This window comes from Triturus cristatus, chromosome 5_1 (genome assembly GCF_964204655.1).
Source record: "Triturus cristatus chromosome 5_1, aTriCri1.1, whole genome shotgun sequence".
Taxonomy (NCBI): Eukaryota; Metazoa; Chordata; class Amphibia; order Caudata; family Salamandridae; genus Triturus; species Triturus cristatus.
In genome coordinates this window covers 575,326,098-575,348,618 of record NC_140587.1, presented here as the reverse complement: position 1 = coordinate 575,348,618, position 22,521 = coordinate 575,326,098, and the positions used below count along the sequence as shown (strand labels likewise).

Below are 22,521 nucleotides of genomic sequence, written 5' to 3'. Positions count from 1 at the left end.
TAGTTTGTGCTCTATTTGTAACAGGCAAGTCTGTTATATAGCTGTGTTTGTGATTGGTGTACCTATGCTGGATACTGTGTTCCAAGCAGGATTCATTTAAATATGCTGCAAAATGTCACTTCTCATAGGTTTTTCCTCAACCTTACTGTGTTCATTTAGGTTTTTTACTCAACCTTAGTGTGTTAATTTTAAATAATTTACTTTTGTTATGTTACATTCCTTCCTGCACTGTCCCACTCCTTTCTGCTGTAACATATTCTTCCTTGTGAACACCTCACCTGACACTGGCTCTGCCTCACATGGGTGTTTTATCTTCCTTGTTAGATATAAAGGAGGGATTCAACATGTTGCATCTGGATAGTCGTGGCAACAGAGACTTGTTTTGCCTTAGAAATCCATGTTGCATATATTGAGAAGTAAATTGTGAAGTTTCCAGTTGAATTTCTACTTGGGTTGAAATTATTGTTAAACTTAACTTTTTTCTGGAAAAATGTATTGAGGCAAAACTATTACAAAACATCATTTGGGGGTAAAAGAGTCACACCACACAATGAATCTGACCCTGACTGGCTAGAAGTTCATTTCAGGTTGATGTAATTAAAATGTGTATGCTGGGGGTTACCTGATACACTTATCAATACAAAGCTATTCACAAATTTACTCAGAGCTAAAGTGCATCCAAGTTGTGAGCTCTGTGCTAGCGGGCATCTCAGTGTTATTGTCAGTGCAGTTCAAAATTGTGCTTCTTACAATAGAAGGCTACTATTTAATTTAGTACTGTCCAAAGGTGGCCCTTATTGTCATCTGATCCTAGTTTCACATGTACACAACATTTCACTATCACTAAAGAGAAACTCTTTTACACATTTATATTACTGTTTCCTGAGGAAATGTATTTTAAGCCAACTTGTACACACATATTACACATAATCAGTTAAGCAATATAAATACATTCAGCCACCTTTATTGAAAGTTTAAAAAAAAAAGTTTTATATTTCTAATTGTTACAAGTATTATTTTAAGAGATGTCCACTTGGCAAATCATGCTAAGTTCACACTGTGTGAAAGATATTTGCCACCATATTAAATGTTTAAAAAACACATAATTTGTCATTAAATTTATTATACAAATGTAAAATATATATACACATATGCATTTAGCGGCACTTCTTCAGCAGACGCATTGTGATATTTTTGACTGCCAGCATTGTTTCTGTGCAGGTAGGTTTAATAAGAGATTCAGGAAGTAGAAAGCCATAATGTCCAGTGTCCCGCAATTCAAATGCAAATGAATAAGGAATCCCATTCTTGTACGCCCAATCCATTGAACTGCCAGAACTCACATCTGAAACAAAATGGATGTGTTGTAATTTTTTGCATGAATTAAATTTCATCATTAGAGTGGCTTGCATGGAAAACAATGGTCCAATCCACAAAGGCATTTTCTGTGTATAAGTGTCTCTCATTTCTTGAAATTGAGGAATAATTTAGAGTTGGATAGTAGTGGAAAAACAATTAATTTGTGGAGGAAGAGCTACATAACCAAACAACAAACCAACTGAAGAATTGTATCCATTATACTATTATTATGGGGGAAAGGCCTGCCTGTGAATTGTTGTCTTGATTTAGCATTTATAAGAAATCTGATGACTTGCTGTTACTACCCAAATCTAAATCAGACACTCAATTGCACCTTAGTGTAGTGACAACAACTCAATAAAAAAGCTTTGTGAAACTGGCCTAAAATCATTAGCACATTTAGAACTAAGTTCATATCAATGATGACTCTAACGATTCTGAAACACTAAAAATATAGACAAGGATAATGATAACTTGTTTTATATGCTGTACCTTACACTTATTTCTAAGTATTGTACCTATCAAGCATTTCTAGTAGATACAGAAGTAAATTAATAGTTACAACTGTGTTTAAGTGTCGGAGCCTTTACTATACTTACCAATGTTTAAAAATGTGATTCAACATTGTTTTAAAAATGCAAGGACATATATTATGAAATTGAGCTGAGTATAAGGTTATTTGTGTTACATTAAGCAAATCAGTCATTCTTGAGAAATATACTTTTGCAATTAACATTCATCTTGATTTTAGTAGGCCTCTGGCTGTAAAACATTTGCTAAGGGGCTTGAATTGAATCTCTTTAGCACATGCTTAAAAAGGCCCAACCAAACCTTATGCTATATTTAGAAAATAATATCATTCCAATGTCTTGAATATTTTTTAAGGTGTTTGTCAGGGCAAGACCTGCCAATGAACAAGCAGTTTGTATGAGGTGCAACTGTCTGTCACAGAGCTGTGCCTTTCTATATGACATGGAGAGATTCCATTTGCTGGCTAAAAGCAGAGTGTGGACACAAGGCTCATAACACACAAATTGTTTGCAGCTCAGACACTGTCAGAATTATGATCTGTCATCACATTATTGGCAGAAGTCAAAAGCTACAACTCTTAACCATAACATGTGAATTTGATTGGTTTCTCGGGTTCAATTCATAACCATAGTTATACTCTTTAAATGTTTTTTTTTTAAATGATCTGAAAATCATTTTGGAAATATGTTAGGTGTTATAATCAATCCAAACTGTAACTTTGCCAACGGTTTTTTGCAGTGAATTTCAGCTTTTTTGATTACATACTACATCCATAATCCATAAAAGTATCCCCAACCCCTCTGTCTTGGCACTACAACCAACTGGCTTTATTCAGCAAAGCCCTGCTGTGTGCCAGGCACTATGTCCAACCCCCTGCAAGTGACCAGCCTGCAACAGGCAACCAATCCTGACTGCGCATGGCCTTTGGCCATGCTTAGTGGGGATTGGCAGCAGCACCTGGCATGCAAGTCTCTTATTTGAAGCTTGACTATCCCATTGATGTAAAGCTCTTGAGTGTACCATTTTGTCCCCTCGTATTTCAGTGATCATGGTTCTGTAAGGGATTCAGTCCTCCCATCCCTTGTAAGTCAGTAAACCACTTTGTAACTTTTTACCTAATTCTAACAATAATTATATATTATATATATGTATTTCTAAATATACATACACTCACACACAAAACCACACACACACCAGACACATATATATATTTTTCCAGTTATCTCTGATCCTCATCTTAAATGAGAATGGCACTACCCGGTTGTTTCCAAAGATTTATTACTCAAGAAATGACATGTCTATGCGTTTCGATTGCTGACTGCAACCTTGCTCACGACAGCAAGCACCATTTTCTCTCTTTATTAAATCCATCAAAATGAAATAAGCACAAATGAAGGAATGTGCGGTGAAGGTCACTCCAGGCTGGTCAGGGCTACCTTATAATGTGCAAACATTCATATGAAAATACAGCTTTCACAAATTATCTTTCTTCTTAGTCCCCAATGCCCTCCAAAACAGTAGTAATAAATCAGTAATACAAATTCCCACAGTTGGGGACAGTAATTCATTCAATAAGCAGAAAACAAATTAAACATTCAATTCTACAAATGTCTAAAACAGTGACACATCATAAAAAAAACAATTACCGGGGGCAAGAATAGTAAATCACTATTTTGATCAAATCCTTAGGTCAAAAGATAAGGACACAAAATCTGATTATTATATCAAATCAGTTACACAATTACTAACTCACTAATTGTGGATAAATGTCATTAATATACCAGCTCTTACGTGATCAACTCGCCATTAAAGAGCTCAGTTGCAACCCATATGTGAAAATACAAGGCTCTCAGGAGACCACAATTCCTCCAATTTTACATCATGTTTGTGCACTTAAATAGTTTCCAGTATGAACTGTTATCTAGCCACATTATTTCATAATTGAATGTATAACAATATACGCCAACTCACCTGGTTAACATAATAGTACAAAAATAACAGGAGTGAAAAACCCAAGTGGGTGTCTGTAAAATCATTATTAAACCTTCAATAGTACACCAACATGAAGTTGATCATTCACTAATATGTGTGCTAGCACAAACTGAGTCCAATGATAAAATGTAAGTGCCCAACTATGTTGTTAAAAAAACGAGTGGCCTTGTAACTATCAGAGGAAATGTTGTGAAAAAACAACACCAATCCCTGAGAAAAGTGCCCAGAGGAAGTACTGTATAGGAGTATAAACTTTAGTAGAAGCAGGTGTATAATTCCTCATTAATATTAAAGCCATTTGGTTTCTTGCTATCCAATTTAAAAATGAATATTTTTACATTTTCATAGCTTCTTGTCCCTATCTCCTCCTCGCTTGTTTTTAGGGACTTGTGCTATACAGCTGTATCTCAAATCTGTGGGATCACTCCGATGAAATCTTTCAAAATACTGGGCTATAGGATAGCTATGGTCATTATTCACAATGGCTCTTATGTGTTGTAAAACACATTTATGTAAGGGTACAGTGGTACTACCCACATACAATTCTTACAGGTGTACATGGGAATGTACACAACAAAGCTTGTTTACAGGTCAGATTACTTTTGATCTTGATTACATTTTTAAAAGGTATATGTAGTGTGGTCAAATTCTCTCCATTCTTGCAAGCTTTGCACTTAGTGCATTTTTTGAATCCATTCTTGGGGGTAAGCCACATCTTTTTGGTGGTGTCAGTATTGGGATCACTCCTAACCAAATAATCCCTCAGGGATTTTGGTTTTATGTATGTGATCTGTGGGCGTATAGTAATAAGAGCACTCATAATAGGGTCTTCCCTAATCAGATGTCAATGCTTTTGTGAAGCCTGACGAACTCTAGCATGTTCAGAGTTATAAGTAGCAATACATTTGTGCAAATAATCTTTTTTAACTTTTTTATCCTCCACAGCTTTCAGGGGCTTGAAGATAGCCATTTCCCTGTTCTGCAATCTAGCTCTACTTGAGGCTGCTTTCTTTACCAATATCCTCTCTGTATGAATCGTCCCATCATCTCAGATTCAATCAGATTGTAGTCCTCTTCTGTACTACAAACCCATTCAGCTCAATTAAAGGGGCTGCTCTTTATCAAAGGAGCAGGATGGAATCGTCCGGCGTGAAGAATAGTATTACCTGTCGTAGATTTTCTAAAGATAGTGGTTTTCAACTTCTCATTCCCCACCCGCATTGATACATATAGGAATTTAATTGACATCGTGCTTGTTTTGCATGTAAATCTTAAATTAAGATCATTATTGTTTAACCCTGACATAAACAGGCAGACTTCTGTGTCAGTACCCCACCAAGGCACTAACAGATCATCTATAAATCAGCCACAGAATATTTCCAGACCAATGTTCCATTTCAGGACCCCCGAGCACCCATAACTGTGCCTCTCTATTGCTGAAATAACTGATTATTAAATACAAAGATGTTTTTGGTTAAACATTCCTCCATCTTATATATGTATATATGTATATATTGCCCAGTGGTGGTCGCCACTGGGTACTCATAGTTAGGTCAGCGTTTTTGTGTTGCTAACAAATTTGGCATTGTTTGACGAATCTTCACCAAACTTTCCAAAACGTGCTGTTTTTGCCTAGTTTGTGCATGAAAAGTTTGGGGTGATCCGTCAAGTGAGGGCCAAGAACAAAAGTGGGGTCCCAAAATGCAAAATCCCCATGCATTTTCCATAGATTTCTTAAGGCAGGACTACAGAAAAAACTGCTGAACAGAATGACACCAAATTTGTCAGGAAGATAGATCTTGGCACGCAGATTGTGCTTTTATGGTTTGGTGTAAATACATTTACTAAATTAAGGGGTAAAAATATTTGTATATCTGGATGGTTGAGTCAGTGAGAGGCTCGCGAGAGTCTTGCGGGAGTGCCAATTTAAAAATAGAGCGTTCTGGTTGTCCCAGGGAGCTTTTTTTCCCTTGGGCCATCTCATTTCACAGGATTCAGACTCCTGTGGGAGCAAGGGCTCTGATTGGCTACCAGCAACATGAGAAAAATTGTTGCTGGCAGCCATTACAGGACTCAGGGACTTAGACTTTGTCCTGGAGTTTAAGGAAAATATATGTAAAGGAGCAGGGTAGGGATAACCTGCCCCACCAAACCCAATAGTGGGGACCCAGATGGACTCCCGATGGACCAAAATAAAAAAGAAAATTGTGGATTTTTGAGCAATCCCAAGCAACTCCCGTGGGTTTACAGCAAAAACAAAAAAATTGGTAGGCGCCATTATTTATCGTATATAGGGAGGGGCGTGAGCAGGGCCCCCTTCCCTTGTCCATTTTAGGCCCCCGGGAAGCCCCTCCTCCAGGGTTCAATCAATATAACAAGGGGGGAGCTTGTTGCACCCATCCAAGCTGTTTTTGGCCCCAGGAACGCCATCCCCATGGCCCAATCAATTTAATAAGGGGTCCCCATCCCAAGAGGCCCAATGTGTGAAGGGGAGGGGGCATCGTAAATAGCAACTACCTCTGGGTGGGAGCAATGCCTGCTCCTGCATCATATGGGAAGCTGGCTGGGGCCACAGGCGCCCTGATGGTTGCTCCCCCCTGCAGCCTCCAAAGTGTGCATGGTAGGTGCCCTGGGTGGGCACCGGGGCTTCCATCTATTTAAAATGGAGGCCTTAGGATATATGGTTCCCCGGGCCAAAATAATCATGGGAATGAGCGGCCCAGGGTCTAATAAGTTTCAGGCTCTGGGAGGAGGGCCATGTCACCACCCTCTACTTTGAAATACATATGACCCTGAGGGATGTGGTACCCAGGGCCTAATGTGGCTTGGGGAGGGGACCATGCGGCCCCCCACTTCCTTTTAAAGTAAATACGACTTTGGGGAATGGGATTTACAGGGCCTAAAGAGGCTGGGGGTGCACATGGTACCCTGCTCTTTAAAAAAAACATTGTCCTGGGGGATGGGGACCCTGGGACCTACTAAGGCTCAGGGAGGAGGGTCAAGTGGCCCCCCTCCCCTTTTAAATAAGGCACGGCCTGGGGAAATAGGGTCCCTGGGGCCTATAAAGGCTCGGTGAGGGGGAGCGCATGCCCCCTCTCTATTTTAAATTCAATTTGGCCCCGGTGAATGGGGTTCCTAGGGCCTAATCAGGCTCAGGAATGGGGTGCTGAAGTGCTCCTTAGATGCCTAATTGTATTTGGTCCCAGGGGATGGGTCCCTGTGGCCCAAAAATGGATCTGGGAGGGGGCTGCATGCCCTCCTCCCAATAATATATATGTTTTAGCCTAAAGACAAACCCAATGCTGCACATGGCAAAGGCTGTGTGTAGCATGGGGTTGGCCACCTGTGGGGCATTGGAAGCAGGGCCTGGCTTCAACACAGGTCCTGCGGCTAACCCCAGTCCTTGCATGAGCAAAGACTGTGAGCAGCGTTAGGTTGGCTGCATCTGAGTGGCTACCTGTGAGGAATTGGATGCAGTGCCTGGCTGCAAGACAGGCCATGTGGCCAACCCCACACCAGGCGCTATGAAAGGCATGCACAGCGTGAGTTTACCTACCTGTGAAGAGGTTGGCTACCTCTGGGTGGGCTGGCCAGGCCTTGTTGCCGACCCCCTACTGTGCACAGCCAAAGGTCATGTGGTTGGCTGCCTGTGGGGGAGGGTTTGCGGCCAAATCATGCAGACAACACACCGCCGTGGTTGGCAGACAAAAGCAAAGGTTAAAGTAACATTATAGTTAGAGTGATAAAAAGATCTAAAAAAAAGCCATGGAAATTCACCAGTTATATTTAGCAGGGCTAACTATAGCTTGCGCCTCAGCCATGGACTGCTTATGACCTCAAAAATTACATCAGTCATGAAATTTTCTATGACATCACTGATGACATCTCAAATGATATTATTGATGACATCATCCAATGAGTGGGCTACTTTGTTCATAATTTACATAATGGTGACCTAACTTTAACGTTACTTTAACCCTAGTTTTTTTCAGTGAAAAAGTGACGGTTGCCAGTAGGTAGTTATAGTTAGGATGTAGTTTCCATAGGAAGTGCGTTTTTTGATTTGCCAATAACTTTGACGTTGTTTGATGAATCTTCACAAAATTTTCACAACTATTTCAACGCTCACTTAAGCTGCTGTCTTGAAATTTCGGGGTGACCCGTCTAGCGGGGCCGAGAAAAAGGGGGATCTCAAAACACTTTTTCCTCAAGTTAATTTCCATTGAGAACTTTAGATAAGGCTACAGCCTGAACTGCTGAACAGAATTGCACCAAATTTGGCAGGAAGGTAGATGTTGGTCCAGGGCAATAGCTTTTTGTGAAATGGTGTAAATCCATTCAGTAGTTGTGGAAAAATGTCAGGGCTTTAAGATGTAAAACTGGGGATCTAGAGTATCCGCAACCCCATCCGAGATCTCTTGCTGATATCTGATAGGCTGCCAACACTTCAAACCAGGAAGTGTTTGATATCTGATTGGCTGCCAACACTTCAAACCAGGAAGTGTTGGCAGCCATCTTGTGACTAGTTTGAACTGCGTCATAGGAAAAAACATTATGAAAAAGAAAAAAGAGCAGGGTGGAAACCCCCTAACCCCTTAGGCCTCTTGGGTGAAGTCCCACAGGGCCAAAGAAACATTTCTTTTAAACAAAATTCAGCGGGAGGCGCGATGGTTCCATGAATCCCTCCAGAAAAAAAACAAAGCACAGACTTCCGCGCTTTGTTGGTAATTAGCCCCCGGATGGGCCAGGTCCCAGGTGCACGGGCGCCCCTCCTTGGAGCCTTAAAGCCCTGGGGACCTCCACGCCACTGGGGCATTTTGATTAAATTATACGGAGGTTGCCCTACGCAAATCCCATGACCTGGGAACCCGCATCACCCCAGGGCAAATTATGATTTAAGGCAGGGGGGTCCGTGCGGTCCCCCCACAGCCCCGGGGAGTGCCACCTCCTAGGGACTAAATATGAGATATGCAGGGGGCCCCGCCCCTTGCAGCACCGGAGCCCGACACCTCCCCGGGACTAAATATGAGAATGCAGGGGCCATGCCCCATGAAACCCTAGGGACCACCACCTCCCTGGGGCTGTGTTCTGTAATGACATGCCCCCACTTCTGGAGCCATAGATGGCCCTGGGAAGCACCATCCTCCAGGGCTGGCTCCTGCTACCTCCCGGGTGCCCACCCTCAAGAGATAGCTGTTTGCTATGGCTTGGCAGAAGCTTTAGTGCTCCTGCCAAGTCATAACAAACTGTGCTCACTTGCTGAATTTTTTTTCACAGAGCTGGAGCTGCATTGTAGCAGCTCCCTCTCTGTCAAAGCAATGCCGGCTCCTGCAGGAGGAGGGGAGCAGGCAGGGACCGCAGGGCCTTGTGGTTCCCCCTGCTGTCCCCAACACTAGAAGGTGGGACCAGGGCACCCACACAAGACGCCAGGCCTGGGGGATGTGGTCCCTGGAGCCAACACCGGTCTGGGAGTGGGGCCGCTCGGCCCCATTCCCTTTGATAAAAAGAATTGTGAAAAGAAGGATGGAACCATGGGGATGTGGTCTCCGGGAGGGGGGCCACATGTCTCTCCCCCTCCATTTAGTAAAGGCCTGGCCCTGGGGATGAAGTCACTGGGGCCAAAATTGGCCCAGGAAAGGAGGGGCCAACCAACTCCCCTCCCTAAATATTTTTTGGGGAATGGGATTGGCAAGTTGCCGGATGCCCTACCCCTTTTAGCTTTTTACCACCACTCTGCAAATGCGCCTCCTGGCGCACGTCTGGTTGGGAGATGAAGTTGCCTTGGCTCCAGAGGGTCCTTGGGGGCTAACAAGCCCTCCTGTTACCTCCAATAAGTCTCACAGAGCGCGATTGCTGAGAGGACGTCTGAGGCCACACTCCCTTTCTCCACCACTGTGCAAACACGCCTCCTGGTGTACTGCTGGTTGGATTAATCCTCCTTGGCTATTTAGTGTCCTTGGGAGCCAACAAGCCCCCCTGTTACCTGAAGTAAGTCCCACACAGCGAAACTGTTGAGAGGTGTTCGGAGGCCACGCACCCTTTCTCCACTACTCTGCAAACATGCCCCGTGACGCACTGCTGATTGGGGGATGAAGTCCTTTTGAATTCTGAGTGTTCCTAGGGGCCCAGAACTGCTCCTGCTACCTCCAGTAAGGCTGACACAGTAGCATTCCTGAGAGCTGGTTGGAGGCCCCGCCCCCTTTCTCCACAACTCTGCAAACGTGACTACTAATTAAAAAACCATGGAAATTCACTCCAAAAACCAAAGGTTACAGGGAAATTATAGTAGGAAATAGAATTTAAAAAACCTTAGCAATTCACTTAAACAAGCATTTGCAATGCAATAGGTCTCGCATTGACATTAGTTTGAGTTATTGACATTGTAAATGAAAATGTTTTTTTTCAGTTTTTCTTTTTTAAAACATAAATAAAAGGCATTGTTATTCAAGTCAAGTCAAGTCAAAGATAGCTTTATTCGATTTTTAAAGTTAAAATCATAAAAGCACAATCAAAAGAAACATAATTAAAAACAAAATCGAATTTCATACAAGTTATGTTCATCATAAAAGGGGATAGCAGACGTAGAGACAAACATTAATAAAATTAATCCAAAATTAATCTACATCGGATTGCGAATTTTAAAAACTTGGATACTGCACTAATGGTTATTTCATCTTCCAATAGGAGTAGTTTTAGATACGCAGATTTGCACTGTCTTAGGCCCCAGATCTTAAGAAGGGGAATCAAATATTTCTTTCTTCCCCAAGCATAGTACTTGCAAAAGAAAAGACAATGTATTGAAGATTGCAAGGCAAGATCATCACAGGGGCAATTAATTAGATTAAAGGACCAATCATTACTCACTGGGAGTGTTATCAACCTGTAAAAGGTACCAGTTCTCAGGCGCGATAGCAACATTCTGTCATAACAAGGGTAGTCAGGAGACAGATAAAGCTGCAAGCCAGGGCCCTGGGCAAGTGCGTTATCTTGAATTACAGAAGACTTAGTCCTCTCCTCAAGCCATCTTTTGTTCTCCAGGTAAACAAGACAACTTTTCTTAAAAGCCTTTCTGGAGATCAGGGATAGCGAGGAGGGGTTATCAAAAAAAGCTCGATGGCCCATATTAATCATGAACTCCTTAACATAAAGGATCCAATGAATGTCTTTCCATCTCTCTAGTTTGAGACAATCATTCAAAATAGATCTATTAAAAACAGTTGCTTCTGAAGTCCATATCTTATGCCATAGGAGTAATGGGTTGATTTTAATAAGATCCGAAATATAGACCAAATCCAGTTCCTTATGGCATATATATGTTAAAGTCGATTTGGGGACCGCTAACAGATAGCGGAGAAAACTGTTTTCTTTTACTTGGATTTCCTGGGGGTCTGCTATACCCCATATGCCAGATCCATATAAAACGGTTGATATGCATTTAGACTTGTAGATATCCGTTAAAATACGTACAGGCCTGCCCCCTAATTTATTGGCAAACTGTCTAATTGCTCCTATGGTACGAGCAAAGGCAAAATTCCTGGCCCTAATTGCTGCTTTCCAAGTACCTTTTTGATTAAAAACAATCCCCAAGTATGAAAAAGTACTAGTAAGTTCTATCTTAGACTTATCGATAAAAGTCTTACAAGGCAATTTATTCTTAGACGAGCAGCACATGGTAAAGGTTTTCCCTATGTTTATTTTTAAACCCCTAGAACTCATAAAGAGAGAAAAACTGGTTAGAGCCTTTTGAAGGCCCAACTGAGTTCTAGCCATGATGACCGCATCGTCAGCATATAATAAAATAGGAACTGCGGTGCCATCAATTTGAGGATAGTCTAGTTCTTGTTTGATTAAGAAATCTGCCACTTCGTTTATATACAAGTTAAAAAGAAAAGGTGCCAGAATGCAACCCTGTCTAACACCTTTCATAATCGGAAATTTGCCAGTGCACTCCCCTTTATTTCCGAAACGCACCTTAGCCCCTGCCTCTCTATATAATGCTTTAATAAAAATAAGAATGTTTGAATCTATGCCCAAACCTAATAGAGTGTCCCATAAAACGTCGTGGTCCAGGCAATCAAATGCTGAACTAAGGTCAACAAAGGTCATAAAAAGATTACCCTTTTTTGCCTTCATGTATTTGCCAGTTATTAAAGCCAAGTTGAGCCCTTGTTCAACAGTACCTAGGCCAGCCTTAAAACCGTACTGGAACTTGGAAATAACATCACATTCCTCTGCCCACGTGTGCAATCTATTCAAAATGATTCTACCTGCCACTTTCATAAGTGAATCAAGTAGGGAGATCGGCCTGTAACATTTGGGATCAGTTCGATCTCCCTTTTTAAAAATAGGCACCACAATGGCTTCCTGCCATGTCGGTGGAAATCCCTTTATATTAAAACTGTTTAGCACGTTAGTCAACAGGGGGGCCCACAAAGAGACAGTATCTTTATGTATATCTACCGGGACCCCGTCAGGCCCGGGGGCATTGTTTCTAGCACATTCCTGTAAGGCCAATTCCACTTCAGAAGGGGAAAAAACAATCCCTAAGGGAAATAAAGCAGGAACAGTAGATTCGATCGCAGGCTGCTGGGTTAAGGGGTTAGAGGCTATGCTATGCAAAACATCTTTTTTTATAAAGCTCAGTAAAGTGATCCACCCAGGTTGATTCTTCTATCATAGGGTCCAACTTATCAGAGTTCCTTTCAACGAAGAAGGGGGCATTTACTGCTTTCCAGAACGCAATATTATCTCTCAAGGAGCTTGCCTTTACTAATGCGTTCCAGGCATTCTCCTTGAGCTCCCGCTTCCGTTTTTTTATCGATGTTTTATAAACTGCCCTGGCGGCTCTAACCTCTAGCATATCTTTAGGTTTTTTCTTTAAAATCTGCTTTAAGTTAGAATGTGCCTTAGAGCAGTCCGAGTTGAACCACCCAAGGGTTTTTTGGTAGGCCTTATCTCGTAGGGTTCCTGTTAACTTTTTAGCGATGGATGAAGAAATCTGGTCAAAGGCGCAAATGGTGAAGCTAGGATCAGGATGATCCTCTAGGCAAATCCTGACATTTTTATATTGATCCAGTATCAGGTTCTGGAGAAAATTAGATGGGTCGACCTTATTCCATTTTATGGCATATCCATTTTGTCTTGCCAATGAGATAGCATGGCGGGAAAGATTTTCCGCTACGTTTGGGACAGCTCTACTACCCCTATCGATATGGAAAATTGAGCTAATCGGAAAGTGGTCACTCATAGCAGTGTCTAATGTTTTAAACATCAGAACTTTACGGCTATGAGTAGTACTGACCAAGGTGTAATCTATAACAGACTCTAGACCTCGCCCGTTAAAGGTGGGTTGGAAATGGACCTGAGGCGTACACAGTTCGTTTGCAAACCCCAAGTCCCAATCAAAAATTAGACTGTTAAACATATTTCCCACTGCAGTATGCTCAAAATGTGTACATGGGTCGCCAATTAAATTGACCATTCCACATATACCAGAATTGTTATGTGGGCACAAGTGACAATTAAAATCTCCTGTCAAAATGATACAAGTATCATTTTGTTCCGAACCAATTGCACCGGATATTAAATTATTTAGATCTTCAAATACTTTGTTCAGATCATCCTTCGGGATATTATTATATAAATTAATTAGTATAAGTCGGTTTCCTCCTGCAATTGAGCAGAGGACCTGAGAAAAATTATGCCCCTCTATACTCTGTTGCTTTATTACCAGATTTACCATGTTAGAGATATAGGTACAAAGCCCCCCGAGTTTCTACCTCTCCTAGACTGTGTTGCAGGGGTAAAAAATGTGCGATACCCTGCAAAATGAGTCTCAACCTGCTCCCAACACTCCTGAAGACAGATGATGTCATTCTTCTCAATTAGGTCACAGAAGATGGGATCATCTACCTTGTTTGCTAGACCTGCTATATTCCAAGATAGAAGGGTAAGCTCTCCCCTTGCTATGACTTGTTGACGTTCCTTGTCAGGGGAGCAATCTGCACACGAGTTTAGTTCCATCACGGAAATGTTATGTTCAGTATCTAACTCCTCATCAGAAGGGTAAACCGCAGATGAATGTTTTTCTACCAAAAGAAAATTGTATTCCGTGTCGGGCTGTGCTATGGGACGGGCAATTTTTGGAGATAAAACAATTTTTAAACCGAGGTCAGAATGTGTAATTATTTCTGACTCTTGATTATCAAATTCGTCAAATGAAGCCTTGGATGTTGTTGGAGAATCTAACGGGTTTTTTATCCCGCCCTCACTAGCTTCTCTTTTGGGATCATTTAATGGGTAGTCTAAGCTTTTGTGCTTTTTATTGCTACTAAAACAATGGGGCGGTAAACTAATTCCAGTCTGATGGAGTCAATCCACCGTCTCTAAGCTACTATAGCGATTAGATGTAGGTAGTCCTCTCCAGGTGTCGCTACATGTTAAGCCCCTGTTAATTTGCCTCCCCCATTCACTTATGCCCGCTCTTCTATCACAAGATTTTACAATGACCCATTTATGATCATTGGGTAGGTAGGGATGAGATCTAGGAGGGTAGAAAAAAGATAATCGTTTAGTTTGGATAATCTCATTTATATGCTGGTTCCCCCAGGAGCAGATGTAGTCAACCGTTTCCCGGTCCTCAAAATTGACCAGGACACAGTCCCCCTGTATTGTTTTTCTTTCTGCCCCCACCCAGGAAACCCTACGGACCATTAGGATCTTACTCGTCCTGTTCGAGGGAAGTGGTCGGTTTGTGTTAAGCCAATATTGGGCCTTGTTTTTCAGGGATTCAAAGGATTCTTCTTTATCCTCTTTCACTCCAAAAACCAAAGGTTACAGGGAAATTATAGTAGGAAATAGAATTTAAAAAACCTTAGCAATTCACTTAAACAAGCATTTGCAATGCAATAGGTCTCGCATTGACATTAGTTTGAGTTATTGACATTGTAAATGAAAATGTTTTTTTTCAGTTTTTCTTTTTTAAAACATAAATAAAAGGCATTGTTATTCACAATGGCAATAGTTTAAAGTCTTGTAAATGCCAGACCTATTCCATTGCATTTACATGAGTTTGAGCTATTGGCATTGTAAATGATAATGTATTTTATTAAAGTTATTGTTTTTAAATAACATAAATATAATGCATTTACAATGTCAATAGCATAAACTCATGTAAATGCAAGACTTATTTCATTTGCAAGATGTTGAGAGCTATTGTGATTGTAATGACAATGCTTTTAATGTATGTGTTTTGAAAACCTGCAAGATGTGCATAAATATGCATTTTATAATTATAGTTGTTGCTTAAGAGAAGCAAAGCTGGCAGTGACTGCCCCTTTTGTAGTGGCAGCCTTTCTTTTCTTTAGCAAGGACTCCAAATAGTAAGTGTGTGGTTATATAGCTTGCAGGTTTTTACATTTTATAAATAAAAGGCATTGTTATTTTGATTGCCAATAGCTTAAACTCTCGTAAATGTGAGACCTATTGCATTGCAAATGCTTGTTTTAACTTGTATTTTAGAACAGGCCGCGGCTGTTTGCAGTGAGGTTCACTACCATCACGCTAAGAAAATAAATAAAATAAATACGGTTAGCCACATGCAAACAAAGGCACACGGTCGCCATGAAAGTGAAAGCACAGCTAACTAGCACGTAACAACAAGCGGCTGTTTGCAGTGAGCTTTTAACAACACGTTTCCCACACACCAAATTGAAGGAAATCAAAATAAAAACGTCTTGGGGATGTTTTCTTGAGTAGTGCACGTATTCGGCCTATTTTTAGAAAATGCGCTGAGCACATGATCGGGTTGTGGCACACAAAGGAATGGCGCCTTACCCTGTTTTTCTGTCTTTGTGTTTGAGTTTTATATCCATGCGTGTGTATCTATGGCGAATGTGTGTTTCTATGGGTGGTGTGTATGAGTATATCTGGCAAGGTGTTATTCAGCTGTACACAAATATATGTATGACTGTGTATGTGATGCTGTGTGTGTTTGGATTCCAGGCAACGTGTAGATAATAATCCTTTATGGAAATACAACTTCATGTTAGTTGCTGAGCTCTGAGACAGAGGAGAGTAAGAGTCACAAAACTGCATCTGTTTTCGTAAACAATCCTCGGAGCTGGGAAAACAATATCTCCAGAACAAATGATGCGCATTTTACTACCCGAATTCGATGTTCAGTAACTGACAAGTCACATTCACCACCATCACACCAAGAAATGTTGCATAAGAGACTGGTCAGGACTTATCAATTTGATAATATGATTTGTAACAAAAACATCACATGCAGAGATGGGAAAATAAAGTATTTGTAACAGCCACTGATTAATTTGTGAATAGCAACATGCACATCGATTTCCGCAATCAACTTCATTACGTTTTCAGTGGGAAGAAGCAGCAGAACTTTCTACCAACGGAAGGGGCGGAGGTGCAGGGCGCCTGTTAAATGCAGAAAGTTCAATTGGGGGATTAGTTTGAGGCTGAAAAGGAGGGACGTGTTAGCCGCTCTTTTAAATGCATTTGGGCGTGATTTTTATTTTTAGAGTGGGAGAAAGCAGGGAAAGCACTTTCCTTTCCTAAATGAGGATCAGATGGGTGGTGTGTGGGGAGCCTCCTGGCACAAGACCTCGCTTCCCTTTGGAACCGTGCTTGGTATGCAGTGCGCCGGGTTCCCATTGACTTACGCTTGCATTCCTCTGTGTGGGATGCGGGCGATGAAAGGTTAGCCACATGTAAACAAAGGCGCACTGTCGCCATGAAACTGAAAGCACAGCTAAATAAAGTAAATACAGTTAGCCACATGTAAACAAAAGCGCACGGTCGCCATGAAACTGAAAGCATGGCTAATTAGCACGTAACAACAAGCGGCTGACATTGCCAAAGCCGAGTGAAAGAAAATAGTGCTCACCCACCAGATAAAGCCCACCGTGTAATCTCCGCGAGTACACGATCGAGTCCGGATGGGCCGTCCAAAATGGAGACAGGCGGTAACCAAGAAGCCTCCTTTTCAATGGGAAGCCAGCGTGTAGCATAAACGCTGACGCGACCCAATGAAAATGATGGGCGGGGCTTAAACTAAACTTCCAGAAAATCCCAACTACAAGAAGCCTCGCAGAGCAAGCACCGCATGCACGCTGCAACGCTAGGCGAGACCTAAAAACCAAAGGTTACAGGAATGTTATATTTAGGAAATAAAATTTAAAAAACCATAGAAATTCACAGAAAAAAACAAGGGTTACATGGATGTTATAGTTAGTCTCATCTCACTTGTACAAAACAAGTGACATTCTGCAGTTATAGTTACCTGATCTAACTATAACTTATGACCCTGCAATGCACTGCTGATGACCTCACATATAACATCATTCATGACATGGTCAGTGTCATCACTGATGACACCTCAAATGACATCACTCATGGCATCATCCACAGAGTGGCTGTATGGGTCTGTGAATGAGTGTGTGAGAGTTTTTATGGGTGTATATTTTTTATTTAAGAAAAACAGTTATCCTACTTTTTGTGAAAAGACTACAGGTTAATTCTGACAGTTAAAATGCATCAGCTAAAGTGTAAGGCAGGGAGTTTCCTGTGCTGTTAAACCGGGGGAGAGGGAGATAGCTAAACAAGCCTTCTTGCCAGTGTGTCTACTACATGAAAGACGTATAATGGTGCGCAACTGGTCAATCTGCAAATGTAAAGTCTGCTTGGAAGCCGGTATTCGCTTTAATTGATGGAATCATATGAAGTTTCCAGATGACACAGGTTTATTCTTTCTGAGTGGTATTGCAAGGGAGTTACCAGCTCAGCTGTGAAGTGTGTGTGTTCAAAGGACAGTTATAAAAATAAAATTGCACAACGTACAGTCTGGGTAGTACTAAAATCTGTATTTTGGAAGCACTTTTTTTTATCTTAAACGTTTTAGCGCCTTTTTTTGGCACCCTATCTTATACTGTAGGTAAGGCACGTTCAAAATAAGAACTTACATATTCATAGTGCTTTCTGTCACAGACTGGGACCTCCTAGCACTAAACACACACAACTCACTATATTCCACTGCACCAACCAGAATTCAATTCTGTGGCTCTCACACACACAGATCTCTACAGTGCATTAACTACTAGAGGTTTCATAATGTACAATAGTGCATTTCACACTGATTAACTTAACTTGCCTTTATTTTTCATTCAGCAGTGCGTTTTTTATGTATAGTTATCAACATGAAGGTGAAAGACTGAAAAAAGTTACAGAATATTTTGTTTTTTATCCGTGTTTGACCCCACCTGCTCACTCACCCCGACCCCATTGCTTACAGCATCACCATACTTTTTTTTAATGCACTTTGCCCACTGATTTCGGGGAAAATTTAAATAACCATCATTATTGTGCTTACTTAAGAAATACTCACACAAAGTGCTGGATGCTGGTCCATACTTGTACCTCACACCGTATGCCGAACGAAGTGCACGTACTGCGTCAATAGCTGCAGATTCCTGCACAGTAAAAAACAAACCAATCAGAATTCCCACACCTTCATTCAGCATTCACTAGGCATCTGAAACCTTAAATGATAGGTTAATTCCACCTTGTCACTTAGTTTCATAATATTGATAGTCATGTTTTTGGAAGTTTTAGTTATTTCAATAAAAGGATAATTAGGCAAGTTATATCACAAATGCAACCTAAACTTGACTAGACTTGAGTTAAACTATGGCTGTGGTACAATATTAACTTTCCTAGGAAATGTGGTGCAGCTTTTTAAATTTCTTGTGAAATGCACAAGTCCATTTTCAATTATGAAAATAAAGTAGACAAGCGCACTCTGGTGTATCCCAAATGTAATAAAGGTGAGGAAAGGTCGGTGGTGCAGGTGGGTAAATCTTCCTGAGTGTAAGAATAAATAATAATGTTTCCTAAAGCGCGATCCTCTGATTTGAGGGGCGTCCCCCACTTGTATTCGTTTAAAGTAATTCAAGGTAACACTTTGTTAACAAAGTTCTTTTTCAATTGAATCTATTGAATTTTTTCATAAAAGTTCATGATTGATATTCATAATTCCATCATTATGAAGATTTTGTCACACTTCATTCAATATCACGGTTTACAACGGCCCAATTAATTTCGGGCTATGGCCCTTCATCAGGGGCGTGATTCCAATGTTTTAGAGGAAAAGTAAAGACAAAGGCATAAAATAAAGTATCTTCCGATCACAATATGCAACCTATATCACATTCACATCTAACAAAATGCATACAGTGTGATGTGTGCACAACATTTAATGATACTGGATATGTTGGTGTTTGTGTGTGTGCTACCTGTTCAAATCAATCGCACCGAGGATGTCCGTGTGAGGTAAAGAGAAAGCTGAGAAATAACGGGTGAACGAATCGAGGTGCACACATGCTGTTTGTCAATAACTGCGAGATAGAAAGAAATCAGTGTCAATTACAATAGACCAATAGCATAATGTCCGGTAAATGAAAAGAGCGTGAGTACAAAAATAAAGAAAGTGCTCGTGCGGTTGGGTAGAGGTGAAATAAAACGGATGATATTCTGGTCTTTTCTTACCTCTAATAAGTCGGTAAGTTACAAGTCCATTTTCAGCCATATTCTTTTTCATAGGGTTTAGTGTGCTGTATGTGTGATGGTTGGTGGCTACCTAATGAATACTCAAATCAAATCAAATCAAACCCATCTTCCCAGTAAATCAGATGTGACCCAGACTGATCACCTGCTGCCTGGTCCGCAGCCTGTTACCGCAAACCAACAAGAGTAGGGCACTCCAGCTGCACTCTGCAGAACTCCTCCCTGCAGGGACCTCCCTCCTGCTGCCAATGGGTCAGCTCAGGTAGGTCTTCCAGTTCTACCACTTGTTCCCCTGTAGGTTCCAAGGCATCCCTCTCAGGTTTTGCCTCCTCCTGGACCGTGGGAACGTCCTGGGCTGGTTTCCCACACCCCCTGCCCTTTCTTCTATTTGGCAGGCACCTGGGCCACTGTTTCAGGCTCCAGGTCCTTCTGATTACCCCACAGACCGAGTGGTCACACAGACCCACTGAGGCAGACCCAACATCTCCAAATGAGCATGGAGTTCCACCTCCTTCCATGGGGAACTCTCCAGGTCATTGCCAAGCGGACAGTCTACAGGCATGGGCAGACTAACAACGATCTTCATGAACCTGAGACCCCCCCCACTCAAAGGGAACTAGCATCAACTTACACGGGCGTTCCGAGTTGTCGGCTGCAACTACAGGGTGAAGTGCATTGGGAATAACCTGCTCCTCAGACACCCATTGACACCTTACAGATGTAAAAACAACAGGTGATGGACAGAATGCAGAACAATGTCATACATTCACCCCAGTACAGAGATCTGGGCCTAAATCCATAGTTTTTTTTGCTCACCATGCCATTCCAGTTTGAACCCAGCCATATGCAAATCAGTCTTGACCCTGTGCCTCATGGGAACAGTCCAGCCCGAACTGCCAAGCCAGGTCCTCCCTGGACTGGAAACAAGCATCCTAGGACCGGTTTCGGGGTTCCACCCCTCTTCAGCCAGGATAGCTTGATTCCAGTGGCATGGAGAGCACGGGACCCACGTCTGGGCATACCCTTCCCACTCCGGGTGACAAATGCAAAAACAACAGTTGATGGACAGAATGCAGAACAATGTCATACACTCTCACTCTCTCTCTTGCACTCTCTCTGTGACTCTCTCGCTCCGTCTCTCTCTCTCAGACACTCTCTCTCTCCTGCTCTCTCTCTCTCTCTCTCTCCGGTTGGGCAGGGACATCTCCCTCTACCCCCTCTCTCTCTCTCCCCCTCTTCCTCTCTCTCTCTTACCCCCCTCTCTCTCTTTCCTGCACTCTCTCTGTCTCTCTCCTCTCTCTTGCACACCCACTCACTCACTCTCACTCTCTCTTTCAGACACACACTCTCTCTCCTGCACTATCTCTCCAGTTGATGCCCCCATCCCTGTCTGGGCACCCCCCTCTCTCTCTCCCTATCTTTCTCTCTCTCCCTTTTCCTTGCTCTCTCTCTTTCAGACTCTCTCTCACTCTCTCTCTCTCTCTCTCATTCAGACTGTCTCTCTCTCTCTCTCAGACTCTCTCTCTTTCTCTATCTTTCACACACGACCTCTCCAGGGGCGTAACACAGGCCCACGCAGCCCCCGCGGTACGGGGGCCGCCCAAGCTCCAGGGAGCCCCCTCAGCACAGTGCTCGGGCGTCGGCCCGGAGAGCTCCTCATTGAGTCGGCATAGAGGCATAGAATTATCCACATCGTTGTTTCTAAAGGGGGAACATTTAAGTATTTTTCTGACGTCAACTCCCTGGATTGAAAATACTTCAGCATGCACCGGAAAACAATTAAACAATAATTGACCTGCAGATTAAAAAAACGAAGGTCCTTCACATTGCATCCATCAGGACGGTGAGACGATTTATGCAGAGATGCCGGTGGCCCTCATTGAAACAAGTTAGTGCACTCTGCATTTTACAGAGTGCTATTTATTTCCTTGTGATTTCCTTGTGATTTTCAATCCGGAGCGCAATGTATTTGCCAATCCTAATTTGTTACTGCAAATGTGTGTCCCAATTTGGTATTCACAGCTGAGACATGTTTTACAAAATGTATTTTAAAAGTATGCATGTTATTCTTACACGAGCGCAGCACATTTACCACTAATTGCCCATTTGCGCACCTCTCAGCCGAGTCCCACCAATTGGATGAATCTATTTTAAAAAAATAGACCTCTAAAAACAGCTATTTCCGGTCGCCTTACACTTCCTAGGCTCTGCTCTGTTTTTTTGTGTCCGATGATCATGTTAGTGCTTAGAAGCAGGCACTCTATGTCATGCATTATCCATGCTGCTCAGTCTTTCCACCAGGGAGTTTGAATCCTTCTTTCCCAATCAGCATGCCCCTTGCCACTTCTTTGCTTCCTAAGTGCCCCTCTATTTATGGTGCTTTGCAGAAGTTTTAAAATCTTCTTAAAGCTTCCCATTGCTCAAATTGGTTTAATTAATATGTTTCACTTGTCCTAATTGCTTGACGTATCACATGGGAAAGTATCACTCATAGTTGCTGAAATGTCACCCATAATTCCGCTGAAATTATGACAATGTCACACATAGCAATCTGAAACCTTGGCAGCTATGATGCGCTATATGGATGTGGATGGTAATTATAAAAGCAATTACCATCCTATTTTAAATTATATCAAAAGCATCGATAGACGTCAGGCTAAGTCGTCACAGCGTGACATCTCGGAAAGGGAGGGGTTGCAGCATTTGGAAAATGGCCTGACGTCAGAGCGGTCATGTGCTCCAAACAGTTACACGACACATACTTCTGTGCCTCTTGTATTCTGTTTAGAGCTGTAATTGAGAGGCGATTTCAGGAGTTGCAACTGGGCCTCATTGAAAGGGAGCACCGTGGACTGTTCTGCTGAGACACCGACACCTGGCAACATGACCACTAGTGACGAGTGAGTGTTTTTGGTCCTCCTTGGGAGTCGGAGTGTCTGCTTCACTTTCCTACCTAACCACCTTCCTCTCTTCCTTTCCCCCACTGCCCTTGGCCTGTCGCTCTCTCCTTTAACCTTAATCTCCACTCGAGTAGCAGCAGTGGGGACGATTCAT

At 42.1% G+C, this 22,521-nt stretch overlaps 1 protein-coding gene across 2 annotated transcripts in view; it reads right to left on the bottom strand.

Annotated features, from left to right (window-relative positions):
• Positions 1–948: 948 nt before the first annotated feature.
• The window catches only part of CPA6 (carboxypeptidase A6), a 906,257-nt gene continuing 884,684 nt past the window's right edge, over positions 949–22,521 (bottom strand). For both annotated transcript variants that reach the window (XM_085605490.1, XM_085605492.1), the window contains exons 10-11: positions 18,290–18,374; positions 949–1,345 (exon numbers count right to left, since the gene is read on the bottom strand). In XM_085605490.1, the coding sequence (XP_085461616.1) occupies positions 1,158–1,345; positions 18,290–18,374 (273 nt within the window). In that variant the 3' untranslated portion in view covers positions 949–1,157. The remainder of the gene's footprint in view (positions 1,346–18,289; positions 18,375–22,521) is intronic.